This window comes from Lupinus angustifolius, chromosome LG11, assembly GCF_001865875.1.
Source record: "Lupinus angustifolius cultivar Tanjil chromosome LG11, LupAngTanjil_v1.0, whole genome shotgun sequence".
Taxonomy (NCBI): Eukaryota; Viridiplantae; Streptophyta; class Magnoliopsida; order Fabales; family Fabaceae; genus Lupinus; species Lupinus angustifolius.
Window position 1 is genome coordinate 33782001 of NC_032019.1, and position 25109 is coordinate 33807109.

The 25109-nt window shown below is 31.4% G+C and overlaps 2 protein-coding genes across 3 annotated transcripts; both read left to right on the forward strand.

The window, feature by feature from the left end:
- LOC109359411 lies at window positions 1638-6681 on the forward strand. Of its 2 annotated transcripts, XM_019604057.1 has the most exons (6): window positions 1638-1713; window positions 2373-3972; window positions 4059-4134; window positions 4856-5244; window positions 6030-6128; window positions 6245-6681. In XM_019604057.1, the coding sequence occupies exons 2-6, from the start codon at window positions 2629-2631 to the stop codon at window positions 6548-6550; spliced, it is 2214 nt and encodes a 737-aa protein (XP_019459602.1). In that variant the 5' UTR covers window positions 1638-1713; window positions 2373-2628; the 3' UTR covers window positions 6551-6681. The 2 variants fall into 2 exon arrangements, with proteins under 2 accessions (XP_019459602.1, XP_019459604.1); XM_019604059.1 differs by lacking the exon at window positions 1638-1713 and having other exon boundaries at window positions 2293-3972.
- Window positions 15185-21803, forward strand: LOC109359138 (BEL1-like homeodomain protein 9). The gene is made up of 4 exons (XM_019603686.1): window positions 15185-16221; window positions 19971-20344; window positions 20810-20870; window positions 21003-21803. Exons 1-4 carry the CDS (start codon window positions 15418-15420, stop codon window positions 21471-21473), a joined length of 1710 nt encoding a protein of 569 aa, XP_019459231.1. The 5' UTR covers window positions 15185-15417; the 3' UTR covers window positions 21474-21803.

The following is a 25109-nucleotide window of genomic DNA, read 5'->3' on the forward strand; positions in this document are numbered from 1 at the left end:
TGTGTATTTTATTTTTTTATTTTAAAAATAAGTAAAAAGTAGTATGTATCATTGCTAACTAGTATAATGAGAGAAGTTATCTCCTCATATAAGGAGATACAGGAGGATAATGTATCTCATGGTGTGAGGAGAGAAATTATGTCCTCACACCCACTTATTAATTGACAATTGTGATATTTTACATTTTATTTTTTATTTTATTTTAAAAATAAGTAAAAAGTAGCAATGTATCATTACTAACTAGGAAGTTATATATCAGGAGATACATTATCCTCCTGTTGACTACTGTTATGTTAGAATTTTGTTGGCGTCGGTGCACCTCCACATAGATCTTTCTTCCAAGTTTTGTTTTCTCAATATACCAACAACAAAAAAGATTAAAGGAAACACATGTTCTTTTTATTATATTTTAATGAGTAAAATGACTTTAATATTCAATGCATTAAGTTGATGATCCTTAAAGAACAAAATTACTTTAAAAATTAGTATTTTTTTATTCTTTGGTTGGTGTGTATTTTATTTTTTTATTTTTAAAATAAGTAAAAAGTAGTATGTATCACTGCTAACTAGTATAAGGAGAGAAGTTATCTCCTCATATCATGAGATACATTATCCTCCTCTTGAAGATAATGTATCTCCTGGTGTGAGGAGAGAAATTATCTCCTCACACCCACTTATTAATTGACAATTGTGATATTTTATATTTATTTTTTTATTTTATTTTAAAAATAACTAAAAAGTAGCTATATATCATTGCTAATTAGTATAAGGAGGGAAGTTATATATCAGGAGATACATTATCCTCATGTTGACTGTTATGTTAGAATTTTGTTGGCGTCGGTGCACCTCCACATAGATCTTTCTTCCAAGTTTTGTTTTCTCAATATACCAACAACAAAAAAGACTAAAGGAAACACGTGTTCTTTTTATTATATTTTAATGACTAAAATGACTTTAATATTCAATGCTTTAAGTTGATGATCCTTAGAGAACAAAATTACTTTAAAAGTTTAATATTTTTTTATTCTTTGGTTGGTGTGTATTTTATTTTAAAAATAAGTAAAAAATAGTATGTATCATTGCTAACTAGTATAAGGAGAGAAGTTGTCTCCTCAGATCAGGAGATACATTATCCTCTTGTTGAAAATAATGTATCTCATGATGTGAGGAGAGAAATTATCTCCTCACACTCACTTATTAATTGACAATTGTGATATTTTACATTTTTTTTTTATTTTTTTTTTAAAATAAGTAAAAAGTAGCTATGTATCATTACTAACTAGTACAAGGAGGGAAGTTATATATCAGGAGATACATGAGCCTCCTGTTGTTATGTTAGAATTTTGTTGGCGTCGGTGCACCTCCACATAGATCTTTCTTCCAAGTTTTGTTTTCTCGATATACCAACAACAAAAAAGATCAAAGGAAACACATGTTTTTTTATTATATTTTAATGACTAAAATGAATTTAATATTCAATGCATTAAGTTGATTCCTTAAAGAACAAAATTACTATAAAAGTTTAATATTTTTTTATTCTTTGGTTGGTGTGTATTTCGTGGATTCCCGCCAAGACGATTTGGCACTTTTTTTTTCTATATATAAAACCATTCACCTTAACACATTTTTGTGATTCCAATGCGAGTGTTCAATATTTCGGATCCCTAATTTCTCGATCTCAGTGTTCTTCAATCACTGCTTCACTATCTTCAGGTACATTCTCTTGATCCTAATAACTTCTTATTCATTTGGTTTAGATCTTTGCTTGATTTTGTTATTTATTCTGTAATCTAACAAAATTAGGGTTTCCGATTTTTTTTAATTTTCAATATACTTTTTTCTTGCATTTTTTATAATTCATGAGTACTGATAAAATGAAGGATGAGATCCGAGTTCGAATTTCATCGTCAACTGAATCCTTTTTTTGTAAATCTGCAATGTTGATAAGCTTTGTTTAATTTGTTGCTAGCACAATTTTGATACAGTGCTGAGATGTTTTTATTTTATTTTCTAGTGTTAGTTTCTGAAAATTCGGCTATATGTATGATCTTACTTGCATGTTGAAATCAACGTTGGTTTTACACATGCTTCTGTTGTTATTTATATTTGTTAGAATATACGAAAATATCTTAGAATTATCTTATAGACTGAAGTATATGTAGATATAGAGAGAACTTATGATGATTATATCCTGGATTTATTTAGATTATCTCCACAAATCCCTTACGATTGAGATTACTTTATATTATCTTTTATGATTTGTCGATATCATACTCTTATTTCCAAATTATGAATCTGGTAGATTGTGTGAGCCTATATGATGAGTTTCCTAAGGTTCTTCTTGTAATCCTGTTTGTTTTAACTGTTTCCAGTGGTTTGAAATTGTTGATCAACTATTAGGCAATCACTCAAGGAATATAGTGCAAAGATTAAGCGGTGGGGAAGCTAGAGGATTTTTATTGAGGTGGTGGTTAAAGAGGAGTATTAACTTGTTCGGGACCAGCACAGAGATTTTCTTCCTCTTTCAAACAGATCACATGGAAGGAAGTGTACTTTTAAGAAATTTGGGCTAATTTCTTATCGTTACACTACCAGGTGCCCCTGATTGTAAGCATATACTGCATCCACATGGAGTTACGTCATTGCAGTCATGATGTTCATTTCATCCAAGCTATTAAAGGTGGTTTAGTTTCAAAAGAACTTAATGTTACTTGTGGGAGGCCAACTCTATCATTTAAGCAGGTGACAGATATATATGACGATGCAAAGGCTGAACCTGATGCTTCTGTTTGTAAAGCTAATGACAACAGAAGCTGTGACTTGGATGATAATGATCTTGAAAATATCACATTAAAGCAATTCCATGTAAGGTGCAAAACAAGGAAGAGGAAATACCCACACGATATTGACTCATCTAAAACAAACAATGAAATTGAAGTTCCCTCATCCCCTGAAAACAACAGAGAGAAGCAGATGTCACCAGATGACCCTGATTTCTTGGAAACTCTCAGTACCTTGAAATCTAAACTATCGAAGAAGATAAAGCGCATCAAAGAGATACTCAATACTTACACCCAAGAGAGTATACCAGTTGTCAAATCAAAAGAGACCCATATTGGTCAAGAGTTTGCACCCTCTTGTGGAGATTTGCTTGCTCTTGTTGAAGAGAATCCTGAGGTTCCTGAAACTGATTGTTTGGATCACTCGATGGAGTTAAGAAATGTCAGTGATAGTTCTTCAGCTTGTGATGGACCAGATTACTATTCCGGTATAGTAGCCAGGGAGGAGGCTGATATAGCACATGAATGTTACATAGAGAACGATAACAACAACAACCAAGCCTTAATCCCACTGGGTGGAGAATGTTGTTTAGAGAATGAGTTAAGTCATGTGCGGGAAGATCATGATGATTTCATTCCACTGCAGATGGCACCGGCCTCTTGCAAAGATATTGTGGTGAGTAACCCAGAATTCACTAGTAACCAGTCTCCAAACTTCCCTGCAATAGAATTTGCAAGTGAAGATTGTATCATCCTTCCGGATGTCCATCACATCTCCCCACAAGCAATCTCTTTGGTTGAAGATCATCACTCTAATGTTTATGACAATGAACCTGATGGTGACACCTCCGTTTCACTACCTAATGTGGCCACGCCTGAATGCCTTGACTGTATGGATCTAAGCTATAGAGATGGTCGTACTTTGCTTAGTGACTGCAGTAAAAATGAATTTACAACTGATGCTGAGGTTCATGCTAAAACCAGCTCTACTAGTGAGCATGACTTCAATCCTGGAGGATCTTTGGTATCAAGCTCAAATGATTCACCTGAATCTATGGAGAAGCTATCGTTTTCTTCCATACATGATGATGAGGGTGAGCATAAAACTGAGGCTACCAATGAATTGATATCTTTGAATGAACATTGTAGTTCAGATCTGGATCATCCTAAAGGGCTATTATCAAATAGAAAGGTGTGAATATTATTATTAAATTTGCATTTCCATTTGTTTATGTTATTCACTCTTCTCAGTACTTTGTTTCTCTTGAATCTCTTCAGACCTTGTTGCCATCATCTGAGGACAGTTTCTGTAAAGCCATGCAGTTGATTGATACTGATAATAAAGACTTCTTGAGTAAGTTCCTTATATACTTCATGTTGCATTTAGTTTTGTGTGGTGAATCTTGATCCATGATTGATACATGCCCGTATCCCATTTTTCACAAAATATAAACTCAACCAAAATGGAATGCAAAATTTAATTATGAGAAACAACAACCAAAATGGAATGCAAAATTTAATTATGAGAAACAACAACCAAAATGGAATGCAAAATTTAATTATGAGAAACAACAACCAAAATGGAATGCAAAATATAAACTCAACCAAATTGTTTGAAACCATGATTTAGACATGTTCGAATCTTGATCCATGTCACATGTTCGAATACCACTAGATTATATAGCTATAGTCCATACGAGAAATATCTAAACAGAAAATTTTAAACCATGATGGGGTTGGTGGTGCAGTCGCACTAATGCTTGAAACTGTAAATATTTCTATTACCTTGATTGACAAGTAGTTTATCTTGAGATATTATGGAATCAGATATGCTTTTTATTGAGTTCAGAAACCTTTTTCTTGAACTCTGGTTTCTCTCTGCCTACTAATACTTGGATTTAAACTAAAAGGTTTGCAGTCTTTTTTCATTTTTTAAAAACCTGATGCATAAACCATTTATCACAAAAACATGTTAGTTGATATCTTACTCTTTCTAAATACTTTGATGTTTGATCTTTTTCGTCATTTAATAAACTTCTATTGTGTAATAATGTATTGGTTAATGATGGTTGCAGAATGCAGGGAAAAACTATACAATGGTGAGCAGAGTGGTATAAAAAATGGCACTGCTTCAGGGCTTGATGAAACTAGGAGTGCTAGATTTGTTGATAACCCTAAAAAAGTTAGTAATAGTATGAAGACATCTAAAGGTGATTTCCATCCTAAAGGCATTCTCAAGTTTCCCTATTGCTCTCGCCCAGAACGTGACCTTAGTACTGGATGCAGTTCTTTCCAGAGTTATCCATTTACTACCTCCATTACATTTTCAAAGCGGCAGATGCATGATGTTGAAATGCTTACAACGAAACTCACAAAGGAATTGAAGACAATGAAGGACATTCTAGATGATATGTTACGATCTGAGTTTTGTCTAAACACTTCTTTGAGATATAAAGTAAACGAGGTATGATAATAGCAAACGTATTGACCTGTTACTGGTATTAATTTTCTACTATAGAAATTGTGCTAATTTGATTCACATCGGTTATATTTTCAACTCATTTGAAAGTAAACTGTCTTGAATATAGAAAGCTAGCTTAATTTGCTGGTCTTCTGAATATAGAAAGCTATTGTATTTATGATAGTTCAATTCAATATGAACCAAAGCGGTTCAGTAAAGCTTCTTTTACAGTCAGAAATATGTGAAAACATCGACAAATAAAATCGGAATTCAACCATAATCTTGATAGGTGAATCCTAACATGAAAATGTTTTTTGTGCTTTCAATTAGTATAATTCTTGAATAATTCTGACGTGTGATAGGTAAATAGAAGAGCTATTTGGTTGAACGAACCTAGGTTAACTTCCAAATATTTTGTTTGAAAGTCCAAATTCTAATTAAAAAACATTAAGAGTTTCAGTTAATTTTATTAGTTATGTAATGGAAGGCCTCTTCATGCTTTCTGGCTCATAATTTATTCATTCTGTCATTAGCATAAGCAGATTTTTCTGGCTGTAGCTTTTACTTTGTTTTTCTAACTACTGGCCTTAGGTTAACCCAAAAGAGTAAAGATTGTGTTGAGAAGTGGTGCATTTAATAAAGAGAAAAAACTTTTTTGATTTCCAATACAAACTTTTCTTTTTTTGAATCCTCGATCATTCATTTAAAGGCAATAGTTAGCAAAACTGTTATTCTTTATATGTTTAAACTTTTAGAAACTTCTTGGTTAAGAGATTTCGATTTTGCAGGCAACATTGGCTGTCAAGAAGGCCACAAAAACTGAAGAGACTGCAACCCGATGCATTTCCATCATGACAAGGAATTGCAATCGTTTCTGTAGACAGCTGGTTTGTTCCTCCTCGATCATACTTTTGAAGTTCATGATCTTACATAGTTTCTTTATGGTTTCCCATTTCTTCTTGCTTGTTTTGTTTGATGAATTATTGATGTTGATCAACTGTAGAAAAAAGCTCAACATGGGATGTCTAAAGGAAAGGGCAACGTATCCTTTGCTGATCAAGTCGGTGGAACGCTGTGCGAGGTTAGGCTCTTTAAGAGTGACCAAACATCTTTGTTGCCATCTATAACTGGAAAGGAAAGCTCTTGTAATAACTTGCTATCTATAACTGAAAAGGAAAGCTCTTGCAATAACTTGCCATCTGCATCTGAAAAGGAGAGCTCTTGCAATAACTTGCCATCTACATCTGAAAAGGAGAGCTCTTGCAATAACTTGCCATCTACATCTGAAAAGGAAAAGCGCTTGCAGTAACTTGCCATCTTTGTAGTTCCTATAGTGAACCAACTTATATGCTTTTACTAAGCAGGGAATAATTTGACGTAGATATGTCATACATTTGTTGAGGGAGTTTGTTGTTTTCTTCTTGTTTCTTCTATGTGGAACATTTATTTAGCGTCAATTTGCGGGTTGGATTTTGGAGCGTAACAGAGGGAATGGAAAGACATGAGAACTTTGAAATACATTTGTGAAATGACTCTCAAGTCTTCCATTTCCTTTATCTCCAAAAATAAACTCGCAATTAGGTCTTTAGGGTCTAGAACCTTGCTATTAATAAGTTGCATTAGACTCCAATAAATTCAATTCTGGATTATTTAAGGAGGTAAAGATAACAGATGCCTATTTTTTTGGGATGAAAATTTATATGTTATTCCTTAGGTGTGTGTGGTGCTGTTTTCTAATGAGAAGATTACATGTATAATTGTGTCTTTCAGTGAAAATATGATACCTGTAACGACTATTGCACAATGTGAAATAATAACAAATCTGATATTGCCCTCCCAAATACTTTTCTCTGTTCATCTTTTGTATGCTCTCAACTTTATCTGGCCTCATCATTTTGTGTTGATGCTTTAAATATAGGGATAGCAAAAATATCCAATCTGTAGGAGCACTTGGAAATACATGTAGTAGGTACCCGTAGTAATAGTTTGAGTGAGAATAAGTTGTATGATATTTGCTTAGGGTATCGCAAATTTATAAATTTAATTTTTAATTAACTTTTTATATATTTATAGTTTTTATTATTATTTTAAGATTATATATCATATACTTTATTATTAAATTTATCATATTATTTATATAATAATTATTTATATATTTATTATTATAAGGTATTTAAAATTAAAAACTCATTAGCTATTCATAAATATCTGATACATGTATGAGTACTTACAAATATTGTGGATTTGGGAACACTAATCATGCTCGCACCGGTTGCCTCCCCATTAAAATCCATGATATAGTAATATATAATACATGAATAATTTTATTAAAATTTAATATATGGCTCACTTTGTAAAGTCAAAGAAACAAGAGAAGTTGAAAATACAGAAGGGGTAGGTTGGAGGTAGGCATGGTAAAACGGACCGTCCGACTCGTTTAGCCTGCGCCTGTAAATGCCCGCAATAATTTAAATGGGCCGGACATGCTCGCAATTGGTTAACGGATAAAAAGTCATGCCCTACCCGTTTAAAAACGGGCTAACGGGCGGCCTGCTGGCATTTTGTAGAACATGGTCACTGACTCCTTGTGGCTACGGGTGGGTGAAATAAAAGAAATTGCAAATGTAAATATGTAAATATGTAATAATGTAAAGGAGTTTGAGTCCTTGGGCCAAAATTAAAATTTTAAAGGGTTGAACGTAATGCCCGTAAAGCCTGTTTAAATTGTCTGCTAATAAAGTGGACGAACGAGCCGGGCAATATGGGCTAACAAGTAAAAATATCATGCCCTGCCAACATTTTTTTGCGGGCAATGCGGGCTGGCCCACGGGCAATGTCCATATTGGGATCCCTAATTAGAGGTAAGATGTGTAAGTTACACAGACAATTGTTTTTAGTATAACCGGCTGATAAGCAAGAGCTTAGGAGTTTAGAGGTTGGTTAAAGTTGTTCGATGGAATCATAATTATTTGGTTAAATTAATCGATATGTATAAAATGACTTATAACCTTTCAATTAATTTATAAGCTTCTAGTTAGCTTATTAACACTTGCGTCAAACAGGTTAATAAACCTTCTTGCTTATATGATGTATATTATTTTAGTAGCGTAAGATCTCGTTAGATTTCTAAGATAATCATCAAAAGGTTAAAGATTTAATTTCTGGTAGCAACACTTGTTGGAAATGATAATTACACTTCCAAAAGAGATTAGTTTATTATCTATAGGGTGAGGAGATATTACATACTACCTCAAATAGCTTATAAAATAAAGTTGAAATAAACTCTTTTACTAAATAGTAACCATTTACGTTTTAAAGTAATCTTACTAGTGACTACCCTTTTGAGTAGTTGTTTTATAATGATAATTATGAGATTTGCACCTATCACCCAAACTATCCAAACCTCTTATCACTGACTCAATCATACTCCCAACTCACCATCATTATGATACTAACTTATTTACATTATTTTGAAGATTATATTTTTGACTTATTTTTAAAAAAAAATTGAGCTTATAATTTTATTTGTCAAACATATATAATTTAATTGCTTGTTTTTCAAAAAAAAATCGAAAATTTTATCATTCCAACCGTTCACTTAATAGTAAAAGGCCTAAAACCCTGAAGGTACGTCCACTGCTATTTGTAAGTTGTAGTCTTGTGTTTGACCAAAACTTTGAATACCTCACTCCTCTCTCTACTGCCAAACTCTGTTCCTCAACAATCAAAATCTCAATTTCTCTCACAGTAAATACCAATTTTCGTTCATAATTTTTTTTATATATACCTATTTCATTTATGAAAAATTGAAAAGTCCAACATAATTTCTAAAAATATCACACATAAATTAAATAAGTTTTTTAATATGTTTTATGACATGTGATGGAGACTATTTTAATTTACATTCACAATTTTAAAGTATTTCATAATTTTATTTTTGGGGACACAGTTGGTATGTATAAAAAATTATAAGGCTCCCACCATTTTAACTCAAGATATCTTTTAGATGGATACATTACTTTATGGGGGCAATAGACTTGATGAAAATTATTATGCAGTGGGGTTTAGGAGGAGGAAATGGAACACAATGTTAGTTTAGTAGTATAAGACTCTATTATATTATTAAAATGTTAAGAGTTTGATTCTAGAAGTGATACTTGTTAGAAATGACAATCATATACCTAAAATGACCAGTTCATTACTTAAAGGATTATTAAATTCTAGTACCAAAAAAAATAGAGGAAATGAAAATAGTTTTATCTTTTAATGTTATTTCTAATATTTGAACATCTAACTCTTTAAAAAAAATTCCTTATCATTAACCAAATCTATAATTTTATTGTTAATTTTTATGTAGCAAGAGATTTCAATAAAACATTAATGTTTTTTTATCTAGAGAAACCGAGGATAAGATACTCTCATATAGTAGTGTTTTTTTTGAATATGTCATCTTACTCGCTCAAAAATATTCTTATCATTATTGTTTATTTTTATCTGGGGCAACTAACTACACCATAGGAGTTTCATATAATGTAATATTTAGGAAGAGTAACCATAAGTGATTTTACATTTAAAAAAAAAAATTGTTTCTAAAATTTAAACATGTAATTAGTCACTAATCTTTTTTATCATTAAAGTTGAGTCTATAATTTTATTGTTAATTTTTTAATAACAAGAGATGTCTATAAAACACTACTCCATTTTTTAACACTTTTCTCTTGTCTCATTTCACTGTCCCTAATCTAAAGATTTTCACATGCATGCACAGTGAAGTTAATATTAGGTTAGACTATTATTCAGTTCTACGTACTATTATCATCATTATTATTATTATGAGCACGGAAACGTTACGTACTTGAGATTCTTCTTGGCTATTGTGTAATCTTGTGGCTTGAATGCACATCACTACTTTAGTAAAAACTATACCTGAAACTGAAAGTTCTCTTTTCCCATGCCACTGTAGTACTACATTGTCCATGCTCATAGTTTCACTACTGTTCAAGTCAGTAAGTTTTTCTACAAAAAGAAGAAACTAAATACAGCCACGTGCATTTATTTTCATTCGGTTTTATGCTTTTTCTGTTTAGAATATTGTATGGCTAAAGGTGTAGAAATTAAAAGGGTTTAAAAATATAATAAGAAAATGATATATATGACTAAAGAATGAAATTCTTATTATTTTTCTCTTATAATTTATATTTTTATTCTATCTTCCTTTATTTTTTATCACATCATCGTCTATATATCACATTATAGAGGGAGATAGAATCAAAACAAGAGGGATGTACATTTTTTTATCCGCAAAAAGATGATTTTGTTATAGTACGAGTAGTACAAGAAATTACAAGGAGGTTCTATAGATTCACAAAATGCAATTATAAAGAATGTTAAGAATAATAAGAAATTAGACTCTTAGCACACATGAGTTATTATCTTATTCAAAGTATGACATTATATATTTATCATTTTTTCCTTTAATTTAAAGTCATGATTTTACCTTCGTAGTCTCCACGATTTCCTGAAAAAGTTACTCAAAAGAATTGAAAATTAATTAACCTCATTTTGCTAGCAAAATTGTGGAAAGCCAAATAATGCTATAATCCTACACTTTTTGCTAGTTGGCAATACCATATGGATCAAGAAGTTTCTCCTGGGATATGTGTGAAAGAAATTTTCAAGTTGAAGCCAATCACATCACCAACTTCAAACTAAGTTTTTATAAAACAACCCATCAGATTGAGAACCAGAGGAAAATGCAAGATAAAAAGGTTGAAATTTTAACAAGTAAATGGCCAAAGTGATTAAATCCACGACTGCCATTGTTTTTTGGGGCTGAAATGGGACTCATGTGTTGATAAGATATTCAATATTAAGGAATGTGAATGGATCTTGTCCCCTAAGTAAAGATTATGGGTTTGAATTTTTTGGTATACCAATGATATTCCTTAGTACTATGGTAAAGAACTAACCTCTTTTGGGTGTGTGAGTGTCTTTTGAACAAATGTTGCTTTCAGGAATCGAATTCTCAATCTTTTAATTATTATAAGAATTTAATAGACCTTATACCACTAAACCAATGCTTTAATTTATTGGTCGATGAGTTTGAATTTGCGATAGCTTGTTATTTTTGTCTAGATATACTAACTTTTTTTGTTTTATTTTTTATGTAGTTTTTAGAATATGTAAGAGGGGAATGAGACTCTTCTCTAGTAATGGAGAGGCACGTGATGCCAAAAACTAAAGAAAATGTGATATGATTTTACACTTATATCCTTATATTTATTATGATAGGACAAATTTACCCTTTAAACTAAAGGGAAAAATTGCACTTATCTCTTTATTAATGAATAGGAGCGTAACCCATGGGAGGGTAAGTGGCTTCTCCTGTCCCATAATATGTTTAAAATGGTGGTGGTGACAATGAAAATGATAAGACAAAGTGAATGGATAGGGTTAAAAATACGACTTTGGTTTTTCTACATGTTTTGATAGGGATGGTTTATTTTTATTATTTAGAGCATAATAAGGAAAACTGTACATTTGAACATGAAATTTTAATTCAATCCATCATTGGAGTTATTTGGAATCATAATTTTATGTTTGGATTGTGAAAAACATTTGAGCGTAAAAATAAAGGATGGTGGTGCAAAGGCTAGTTTAAGTGGATAAGGGAAGAGAATGGGAATCAAGATCAAATATCTCCCATCGTGTCATATTTTGTGTCTCATCCAACTAAAAAATGTTACTTAACTAGAAACAAAAATTATAAAAATAAAAAATTAATATTCTGTATTATTTTATGAAATTTGATTGATTAAAAATATGATGCATGATTCTTTTGGGATATAAATTTTTGTTCAGGTAGTGCAATTGTTGTTCATTTTTAATTTCCTTATAATAATTTTATTTTTATTGCTTAATCTCAATCATTAAATTTCTTTATAATCATATTTAACCGAAATAAAATACAACTTGTATCATACATATAACATATAAAGTGATGTATTCAAGTGATGCCCTAAAAAGAGAGATAAGATATAAATGTTGAAATATAAGATTGGAAAAATAAAACTTAGCCACAAGAGCAGAATATATCATTTGGTTACCACACTAGCTGGTATCATCAAAATATGGGTGGGTATTAATTTGATTCAATCATTATTAAATTTGAATATGATTGAGTTTCATTAAATTTAGGATTGAGTGTGAGTTTCAAAATTAGAGTCAATCAATAAAATCATATCATCCTTATTATTCTTTTGTTTTTTTGACACTCACCCCAATCAACCATATATTAGAATATAACCTTTTAATTTCCCCCTTAAAATCAAAGAATCTCACTTATTTTTTATTGTTTCATCATGAAAATAAAAAAATGAAAGAGGAAAACATGAAACCTCGTAAAGCGAGAGAGGAAGAGTGTAGAGTAGGGCAAATTCAGCCTTTCTTTCATTCATGACTCTGTTCCTTCCTTCTCACGTGCGTCATCACCTTCATTTCATCGCCATTCCTTTAATTTCAATTATAATAAAAAATAATTTTAAATAAAAAACTTCTCCAAATTTAATTATAATTCTTTTTCTACCAAGATATTTCTCAACTCACAAGATACCTCTCAAATTTTAAACAAATTGAAATTTCATAAAAAATAGATAAAATATTAAATTTATTAAGAAATATAGTAATGTTTTCATAAGGACATGATACACACAGGTGTTATTTGAATCATTGGAATATCATTTGGTTAGCTACTATTTGAGCTATCTGTAAGTCTAGAAATGACTTTATTTTTAATTTTGTTCGACCCTCTCTTGAGACAATTCTTGAATTCCCTATGGTTAATTCTTGGCTTTGGATCAATTGGCAGATGGGCAAAGATCAATCACTTATTCGGACTCGATAGCGAATCTCATTTCATATCTTAATAATATGTTGTAATGACTTTTAATCTTTTTTTTTCCTACTTTTCTTATTCTTTTTCTCTTAATTATCTCTTCTTTTAATAAATCTTTCCCCTTTGCAGATAAAAAATGTTATTTTTATGGGTAACATATACTAAAAATACAAGATATTACAGTAATGTGATATATATATGCAAAAATTAAAAAGAACTACAAGAATGTGTAATTGAGAGGAAGGAAAAGTCACAACTTTTCTAAAAGACATTAAAATGGTTTATAGTCGAGTCAGAATAAGATATTATTGATCTGTTCTTTTTCTAAAACATTATTGAAGTTAATGATTTTATATTTATGCAAAATTCAATAGCTCAAAAGTTTATAGGCAAAGAACAAATTTTAATAAAATTGGATAAGGGTTACAAGAAGGAAAATATGAGATAAAAGGAAAATCAAGATAGATGGAGAATACAATCACAAAAATTAGGAAGTTATAGGATATAAAGTGAACATATAATTTATTTGTTTAATCACATGGATAAAAAATGATAAAGTGAAAACGACAAAACTGAAAAAGCTTAAGTTGTCAGAAATATGTAGAAGGGGGTAGAATAGTTGAATTATTACCGGAAATAGCCGGTAGTTGTCCGGTTCCACAAAACCCTATCAGAGAGACACAGTTCAGTACTGTATAGTGTAACAGGAATTGAGAGAAACAGAGATTTTCTATTTTGCTTGTGAGTGAGTGTGTGAGTTTGTTTGTACTGTGCACTTTTCAGTATCAGATGTACAAAATTCATTAAAACACTGTGCATGTATTTATCATTCTAGTTAACCATTTTTGCAAGAAATAAAATAGACAAGTTTTATTAAATGCTAATTTCAAGAGTGAAAAGATGAATGTACCATTTTTAATATGTGATTACATTATTAACTATTTATATGTAATTATTATTCTCGGTTGAAAAAACAAATGATAGATAATACATTGAATATATAAATATTTACATTAACAGTAATAAATATTACATTATATTTATACTTTTAATTACTAAACACACCACTCGTATATTATGTTTCAATAAAAGTTAATATTTACCTTTAAATGGAATTGTTAATAATATTATGTTTTATTATATATTTGCATGATGTATTGTTACATTATAGATTATTTAAAATATCTAATTTTTATGATAACTTTAAAAATCATACATATACTGATGTATGATTAGTTTAACTAATTAAAGGTAAAACTAATCTATCTCTTCAATAGTATTCAATGCACCATGCTTCATCCACTCTATTTTCGAGATTATTAGGATCCATATCTACTTGGTTGGTCATAGAGATTTTTTAACAGTGGTTTAAGCTAATAGCTTAATTAATTTTTGACAAGATATATATAGGAGTCTTTATGATCAAGTGATCAAGCTTTTGATCCTTGATATCATTATTCTAAATAAATAAAAAATTAAAATTTAGCCCAAGGGTATAATAAGTTTATGCAAAGTTCATATTTCAAGTCCAAAAACCATTGCAAATGGAATAAAATAGAAATTTTACCTTCAAAGTCCTATATTATTTCCCCTCCAATTCAGAATACAACAAATGGAATAGAAAGGAGATTTCCATTTCATTATATCCATTCAAAACTCCCAAACCTACTATAAGTATATGAAAATTAATTTTTGTTTTTTGTGACTAAGAATGTTTTCTTCTAATGGAAGACTAATTCATTCCACGATGATAAAAATAACTAAGATCACTTTCAATTTTGCTGACAAAACATTTTTCCAGTCCACCATGAGAAAATGAAGAAAAAATATGTATATACAAGAAGTATAAGACTTTTATATATTATCATTATATCATTCATAATCCATATTTAATTATTATTAGCTCTTTAAAAATAATATAATATTAAATAATGAATAATATAAGGATTGTTTATAAATCTTTATATTGAAAATACATAGATATCATAGAGTGTAAGAAAATATCTTCTTTTATGCATAAATGTGTGAGTGACATTATTTCAAAACCCACACCCCAATTTCTGAGTAACCTATATCTGGGACAAATTGCATCACTTTCTCAGAATAATAAGATCATCCATAATCTTAATAATTATATCATTTCATTTCACCATCTCTATCACTCTCACTGTTCTTATCTGCAACATCCATCACTTCTTTCATTCTTCATCATCCTCAACAGTGTCTCTCTTCAACCAAACCATCTCTTTATTTCACCCTTTACCTTTTCTTTCTTTCCTTCTATGGCTGATGAGGGTTTTGAACCCTACCATGTTCCCCAACAAAGCAGAAGAGAAAAGCTTAGAGTTCTAGCTCAGAACCAACCTACCCTTGTTGCTGAATCTACTTCTTTATTCCCTCTCTACGATCCTTCACCTATTCCCTCAGATTTGTTAACTTGTCCTAGCCAACAAGGTCCCATGATGTTTCATAGTAATAACCACAACAACCATGTTCCATTTTCTAAAGAAAACCAAGGTTGTAGTAGTGGCATGAAGGGAGAAGGTTCCAATTTTGTGACCGTGTTTTCAAGGGCTGTGAACCCTTCTACTTGTTCTTCTTCATCTTCATACTTGGATCCTTCAATTCAAGTTATCAACCACAACCCTTTTCTTTATAATAACCAACCTCAAAGCTTTCAAAACCTTAGCAGCAGTGAAATGATTGTGTTTAAGCCTGAACCATTGTCTTTGTCTCTCTCATCTAACAACAACAACAATAATACTCATTACCCATATGGCTGTGCCTCTAATGAAGTTTTTTCAAGGAACACAGTTCCACTTGGACCATTTACTGGTTATGCTATGATATTGAAGGGATCTAGGTTCTTGAAGCCTGCACAGCAATTATTGGAGGAGGTATGTGATGTTGGGGTTCGTGGAATTTACACAGAGAAGATCACTACTGATGTTGATACAACTTTGATGGAACCTCCTCCTATGGAGAGTTTAAGTACTGGTGGAATAGTTGGTGTGGATGATGATGCAATTGGGGATGGAAATGAAAGTAGGAAGAAGAAGCCAAGGTTATTAACCATACTTGATGAGGTATTATTTGTTTTGTTTTTGTGGGTGGAAATTTCCATGGTATTTTGATTAATAATAGTAAAATATTCTAATTGTCTAATGACTCCAATTTTACTAAAGGTTGATTTCATATGAAATCTTTGATTTTTTTATTGAAAATAACCTCCAGCTAATTAAATGCTTGATTGTTATCATGTAAATTGCTATTATTTTCATTGTTTGATGTGTTTTATGGTCATCATTTGAAAATTTTAGGAAATGGGTTTTCATGTTTGATGTTCCTTTAGATTTTGTGTTCCCTTTCTGTTTAAGTGGTGCCACTGTTTTAGATACTTATGCCGAACAAAATTGGATTTCTGATGAAAGTTTACCCAGGTTTTCTATTTTTGGCCTTAAGAGTTATGTGCCTATGTTATGATTTGTTTATGGTGTTTGTTCAGTGGTGAAGTAGCAACGTGTATAATGGATTGCATGTAAGAATTTGTGATTTGGTTAATGTCGTTGACCAAACTTTGGTGTTGTTCCCTAGTTATTTATGGTCTTATTTTTTTTAATAACAACATAACATGTGGAACATTTCATCACTAAAATATAACATTTATAATAATTACAACAGATGTTTCATTCTTAGTGGATTGCTAGCTAGTTGTTTAGTTTGCTTTGGATCTTTTTGGTGGCTTTCTCCCACTTGAGAGGGATATTCTCAACATCATATTAATCTCTTAATAAATTAAAATTGCATTGCTCATAAAAAAACACCACAAACACCCAAGTATTTGTTTTATGTGTTTGTGATTTGTGACTTTGATGACTGAGCTTTCATATCTGTATTATATTTTCATATTAGCATTATATATTGTTTTTTTGTTGTTGGAAATATGGCATCTGAAGAACTTGATTCTCTTTTTGGAAAGTTAGTAAATGGAATATATATGCATGGAGAATGGTATTATAAAGTGCCGGACAACCATAAAAAGATTTTCAAACAGGTGAAAATGTTCCTGTTTGGAGGTGGTAATGTGCTTAAAGTTGTTCAAGGAATCCGTTAGAAAAGATTTATAATCCTAAAAAGTGTTTATTGATATGATCAAATATTGTGTTCAAAGGATAAAGAAATTTGCACATTTTGATGACAATGCTTTTTTGACCTTTTTGAAGGATTAACTTTTGGCTTTTGATAGGGATTTTACTGTGATAAACTATTCACAATTTTGGATGCTATTATTGTTGCATCTCATCCAAAGTCTGGGTAGAATAAAATATTTCACTTCATATATAAGCTGGGTACTATTGTTAATAAATGGTTGGGCAAGATGAAAGTTGGGTCACAGATATTTTATATAGCAGATATATTGATTCTATATTTCTGTTTAGTAACTTTAGATGTTAATATAGTACTGTAGTACTATTTATGATAGGTCATATTAAATATATAAATTTGAGAAATAAAATATATGGCTTGTGAAGTTTTGTACTACGTATTAACTAAATTCCTAACATCATACATGATTGGTTTTCTCGATGTGGATTAAGCCACAATGTATAATATTTTAGTTAAACTTTCATGCACAAAATCTTGTTATCCCAAAAATAAGCCTAAACTTTGATGTACAATATTTTCATATTAATAACATGTTTGTGCAAACAAAAACAAACTATCCTTAATTGCAGCACTGAGGTAACATTGTCACATGTTTGATATCAATTATGTAATGCATGCAATGTAATTTGTATAGATCAGATTGCTTGCAAGTATAAATATGACCTTGGAATATGTGATGAACAAAATGACAAGTTATCTAGATGTACCTTAGAGCATGTGGTGACTTGTCATGTCAATAAACAATTTGGAAGTTGTTTTCATGTTATTGTCTACTTTAAGGTTTTTCTTTGGTTAGAGCATATTTTGTTTCAAGGCTTTTATCTAACTTAAATTTGTTGGGGAATTACACATAAGGGGGTCTGGTTTGTGTAATCACTTGAGTTCAAAGTTCAAACCATGAAAGCGATCTTAAAAAAGAGCATAAAAGCATTGGGAAGTTTGCAAAAGAATATAAAAGTCGATATATCCAATGCCTAGTTGGCCATGTCAACTCCATAATAATGTGTATAAACCATATACTAAATATGAGCTAATAGAGGCAGGGATGGAAACATGTCTACCCAAGCCCTACACATGAAGCTCATACTTGGCATGTGAAGAAAAGGATTCTTGAACTTGACTCATACTTGGGTCATTTAGTTCATTTATTGTTTGTTTATTGTTTTTCTACATCATCTTTCTCTTTGAAATATTTTTAGGTTTATTAATTTAATATATTGAAAATTATGCTACAAAATGAAACAAAAATTGGGATAAGATATAACATACAAAAAAAAGTTTTCCATGAATTAATTTAAGTTTTTATTATATGTAATAAAGTTTAGTTTGTTTTGATTCGTTATGTAATCAAGATCATAACAAATGCAACTCTCCATGTTAATAAAACAAATAAAATTCTAACCTTCTTGGTAGAATACACATACATGAACTATTGTAGATTTATTAGTATCAAGTCTATAAAGCTTGCCCTTGGGTTCATTTATATAAACGAGTCTTGAGCTTGTTATTTATATTTCTATAAAAGAGCTTGATAAAATATTTGACAATCCTAACTTGAGTAATTCATGAAAACCTTACCTTATTATTTCCTCTACTTTTGAAGGCTTTGAATGGAAGGTAAGAGGAATTTGTTGGTATTTCTGTTTTCTTGGTGGGAGATAGGATAAAATAATTGGAATTAAGGTGCTAAGAAATATAAGTTCTCAACTTTCTAATAGTGTGTTTTCCTTTTTTATATTTAAGAGAATGTTAGATCTCATATATGCAAAACTTATTAGTGCCTCCATCTTTTAACTCCACTATTCTTTGGCAGGGGTTGATTCATGCATGTTCCAGACCCAAATGCTTGTTTTTTTGTGTGGCTTTGTGCAATAATTGAAATGTTGTAAAATGAATTGTAAATTAAAACCACATGCATAAATCAAGACTTTCAATATTAATATGTAATTTGAAGTATTATACTTTTTGAGGTGGAAGAACTTAATTTGTTTAGAATTTAATCAAGCTGTGTAAAGAGTTTCTCTCTCTCTCTCTCCATATAACCAAATGAGGCAATTGTGTTTTATCATAATCCATGTCTATATAAAGAGTCCATTTGAACCCTAGTCTTAGTTGAAGTTTTGACCTATATTTTTTCAGTGTTTACCTCTACCTTTAACTATTAGGTTGACCTTCACAGGGTATAATATTCTTAATAGGGCTTGTAGAGTTATTCTCTTCACATATCCAACCACCTAAGACAAGATTTTGTCATCTTTTAATCTTTACATTTGTTTCCTTATTCTCTCACAAGATAGTTCATTGTCAATCCTATATTGTCTTTGCATATTCAATCCTATCTTGTCTTTTATAAGAGCCTGCTAGATATGATTTTGTATTGCTTTGTTCCTACATGGTTCTTAGTCTAATAAAAAAATGTAAAGAAGTCAGAAATTTATTTAGTATTTCACATTTTTAGAGTGAGAAATCAGAAATAGCATAGTGTTTGCCTAGTGAAGTTTTCATTAATGCCTTTCTTTGTTTTGTCCTTCAATGTTATATATAGTTGGTACATTAAGTAGAACTTACCATTATTTCTCTTTTGAGATCACTATTCCATAACTATGATGAAACTTGATAGTTGACCCTAATTTTTTTGAATTCTTCTTTGTTAATCAATTATGAATAGGTCTACAGGAGGTACAAGCAGTATTATCAACAGATGCAAGCAATCGTAACTTCATTTGAATATGTGTCTGGTCTCGGTAATGCAGCGCCATATGCAAGTTTGGCTATAAATGCCATGTCTAAACATTTTAGATGCTTGAAGAATATGATAACTGAACAACTCCAGTTTCTCAATAAGACTCAGTTTCAAGTAAGCAATAACAGGAAGGATGAATCTCCAAGGTTTCGAAACACCAATGATAGAGGAGGCCCTTACAGCCAAAGACAGCCTGGGTTTCTTGAGCAACAACAACCTGTTTGGCGACCTCAGAGAGGACTCCCCGAGCGTGCTGTTAGTGTTCTTAGGGCATGGTTGTATGATCACTTTCTTCACCCGTAAGTTCAATTTTAATTTTAATTATACGCATCAATTGTCAACATTGGTTTATAATTTTAAGTGTATAAACCAGGTAATGCCCTGACTTTATATTTGGCTTTCACCTTTTCCTTCCTCTCCTAAAACATTACTTCAAAACATGTATATTGACCCTAATGAAGGGTGTCAAAAGTATAGGTCAACTTAGTAGTTTGGGATAGCTCGTTGCCTAATGTTTAATTGCCAACACCTTTGATTTTACAAGGCAGTAAAGCCGATGTTACGAACAAAGTACTTGATAAACCAAAGTTGTCATGAACGTTGTCGGATCTGGTTATATAGATAACATGTTTGTACTTCAAATTGTTTTGCTGATATCATATAAGATATTTCCATATGTTTTAGATGCTTTTAGTTCCCATGTGTGTATGCATGCTTCCTAAATGTGAACTCTAATGTGACTATAATGTGTTTTCTTAATACAGTTATCCCACTGATACCGACAAGTTAATGTTGGCTAAACAAACTGGTTTATCTCGTAGCCAGGTATAGACATTTATGATAAATTATTCTTTTTTGTTGTTGAATATTCTCATGCTTATTGGTTGATGAATTCATTTTAACTAAGTGACAATATCTTTTTATCAACATTATTGACAATACCTATTTATGTAACAGGTTTCTAATTGGTTTATTAATGCTAGAGTAAGGCTTTGGAAACCAATGGTGGAAGAAATACACATGCTAGAATCACAGCAACAAGCTCAAAATAAATCACAAAGAGATGAACATAGTAGGAACAAGTTGATTCATAATCATGGTTCACTTGTTACTCATGAGAATCCATCTAGCTCCACTAACAGAAATGACTTTCTTAACACAAGCAACCAGCAACTGGGTATGCATGGTAGTGTTAATGGTGCAAGCAATGGTAATGGTGTAAGCAATGGTAATGGTGTCTCACTTACACTTGGTCTTCATCAAAATCACGGGATTGGATTATCTGAACCCTTTCCTATGAATGCAGCTCAACGTTTTGGTCTTGCCCTTGATCATGAAGGTTGTGTTATAAGCGGTTTTGAATCACAAAATCGGCATTTTGGAAGAGATGTTATTGGAGGGCAACTTTTGCATGACTTTGTAGGCTGATCCTCTTCAATTGCATGACATTGCGACTTCGATCTAATAAACTTTTGCGTGACTTCCATTCAATCGGGTGATATATACTACGACGTTATGATTTTAGATTGTGGTTGCAGTTGTGTTACATTTATTTCAATTGTGTTCTATTGTTAGAAAATATGGCCACGAGTGTGATTGTGGGCTTGTGGCTGATATGGTTAAAACCATAATTTCATTGCCACGTTTAAAACATTGTATGTACTAACCATGCTATCATCAACCATCACAAATTAGGAAAATGAGTGATTTAAATATTTCCAGTTTATTATGCTACTAAAGTTGATTATTACTTTCCAATTTGGGACTAAGGGCTCTTTAATTTATTGACCCCAGAATATGTAAAGTTATTGTAAATTTATTTGAGGGATAAAAGTTCCCTTGGGCTTATCCAGTTTACCCATGTGTGGCACAATGGTCATATTTTTTCCTTTTTATATTGCTACTAACCAAACAAGGTAACTAGAAAAAGAAAAATTAGGTAGACTAAAATCTAGTCAAATTTTCTTAAGTGTTTTTTCAGCTTTAGAATCCACTCAAATAGGATATGTATGGAAATTAAAATTGAATCATTGCATAACTAGACGATTTAATTAGATACGTATCTAATCATGTTTATAACCTCACTTGTAATTAATTCCCGTTTAACGTTTTGCTCTTTACCTTTATTACATACTATCGTGTTGACATGCACTGTCGTGCCTGTCAACTCGCTTTCCTATCGTTTGTAATGTATATTTGTATTTTATAAATTCAAATATAATTTTTTGTGCTAAATTTACGGTTGAATTTATTCAATTGGTCTAATATTCAATTTTTTAAATACACTTTTAAAATAAGAAGATAATAAGGATAAATAAGAAAATAATATTATGTGGTTTTTTGGTAGAAATAAAAAGATATTGAAGGCAAAATAGGAAAACACAAATTACACCATGATGGGTGGTTATTTTGTGTTTTCACTTTATTAATAGTATAGATAATATAATATTATTTTTGCCGATAAAAAAAATTCTTTATTGTAGTAGGTGTTGGTAATTAAAATAATATATTTCTCTATAAAATAGCCACAACATCTAACATGCACTGAATGGTCCTGTTCCGAGATTTGTGAGAGCATGATCCATGAGGCTCTATATCTGACCGAGGTTGACCCGCAATGGGTTGGAGTGATAGGGCCAATAATAATCGGTTGATGCCCAACCGTAATAGACTACAACCAGATTGATTTAAGGATTATGTATTGCAGTTAATTTTTATTTTTCATAACTGTTATAAACTTCTCTTCTAAGATCCATTCACTAGTAAGATCTAGATTACTTAACAGTTATATTTAGTATCTATATATACTAGATTACAAATGGGAAATAAACATGAAAACCTTTCCAATTTTTTTATCTTAATTTCTAATTTAAGCTATGCCATCTATTTCTTAGAACCAACATCCTAATAGGGTGTGTGAGAGTTAGGATATAATAGATGTAAGTAAGGTAAAAGATATCATTGAAGATAAACCAAAATAAGCAAGGTAAACTAGGAATGTTGACTAAGGATCACCATCGTATAGGCCTTGGCATGTTTGATCGAGGCGAATGACCGAGATATATTAGCACATGCCTTGGCATGCCTAATCGAGGCATGTGGCCTCAAAACCTAACCAAGGTGTATGTGACTGGACCTTGGTGTATACGATCTGACCTTGGTACATACGATTTGATCAAGGTGCATGACATATAGAAGTGAACCTTGGTACATACAATCTGATCTTGGCACACATGTTCTAGACGAGACAAACAACATGTGACTAAGGCATATGGGCATTCTGACTTGAGCACTTGACACATATTTGCTTGAACTTTAGCACAATATATATTGTTAAGTTTTAATTAGAAGGACATGGGCTCAAATTTCCTAGAATATCGTTTTTACTAAAATTAGTTAAGTTAGTTAGTAATTATTTTCTGTTCTTAGAATAACAGATTGGGATTGTATGTTAGGAAAGTTATGTTGGGTATCTCATATTCTTTGTATAAAGCTTATTCAAGGCACCTATAATGTAGAGGAATGAAGTTTATTTTCACTCAAATTTGTAATATGGTATTAGAACCTTATTCTTGAAGATTTTGGCTACCCCTTCTACGCATACATTACATATGGCCAATAAGTCTGGCTTAGATCACTCAAATCAAGCTTTATTCTTCTTATTCTTCTTCAAATTTTCAATGTCTCCTCCATAAAAAAAACATGGCATGGCAAATTCATCGACTTATCAACAAGATAGAGAGAGCTGCAACTTAGTTCGACAATGACATTCAAAGTCCATATTACCTTCATCCTAGAGATAACTCAGAAGCATTTCTTTTGACACAACAATTGGATGGTACCAATTACCACTCATGGAATAGATAAATTAAAATATCATTGCTCTCTAATAACAAATATAAATTCGTGGGTGGTTCAATCTTAACACCAAGCCCTTCTGACTTGGATTTTGATGTATGGGAACTTTGTAACACAATGCTGATTTCTTGGATCATAAGATATGTATCTTCCCAAATTTCACTAAGTGCAATCTATATTGACAATGCCTAAGAGCTATGGCAAGAATTGAAGGAAAGATTTCTAAAGGGAGATTATGTTAGAATTTCAGATTTACTCCAAGAATTCCACTCCATGAGGCAAAGGGATAGTAGTATCTCAAGCTACTTTATAGATTTTAAGACTCAATGGGAGGAACTTGAATCTCTGAGACCAACACCCTCTTGTTTTGATGTTAGGTGTGGATGTGGATTACTTGGGACAATGAAGGCATATAGAGACAATGAATATGTGATATGCTTTCTCAAGGGTCTGAATGACAAGTTTAGTGCAACAAAAGCTCAAATTCTCCTATTGGAGCCTCTTCCTTCCATAAATAAAGTTTTTTCAATATTTCTTCAAAACAAAAGACAAATAGGAAGCATAAGTCACATGAACCCCAAAATATTGTTCAACTCTACAACAAATAAAGCCAATCCATATGATCAAGGATAACATTGGAGGTCAAGAAATAACCTCGGAAGGGGAAGTGTAACACAAGATAGAAACATATTCTCTGGAAGAGGTTATAACATCAAAGGAAATGGAGTCAAAATATGTACATTCTATGGTAGAGAGAGAAATATTGTAAACACATGCTATTTCAAACATGATTTCTCATCAAACTTACAACAAGACAAACCAATACAACATGGTGGCATGACCAATAGTGGAACAACATATGACTCTATACTATCACAATCTAACTTTCACAAAGGATCCTTTGAGCCTCAATCCAATCCTGCAAGGAGCTTTAACTTTGGGCCAGAGCAATATACACAATTAGTCTCATTGTTGCAGAATGTTGATTTGATAACTATGACCATAACATAAATCAACTAAGCATGATGCCACAAATGAGGATCATGCTTAAGAAAATCAAAAGGTAACACTACGCCATAATAGTAAAACAACGATATTTAAAATCGTTATTCAACAACTCTTGTCGGGTGTTGTCTATGTGAGCGCAATAATATATAGGGTTAGATTCAACAATGCTTTTTGAAGCATTGTAGAAAGTAAACATTT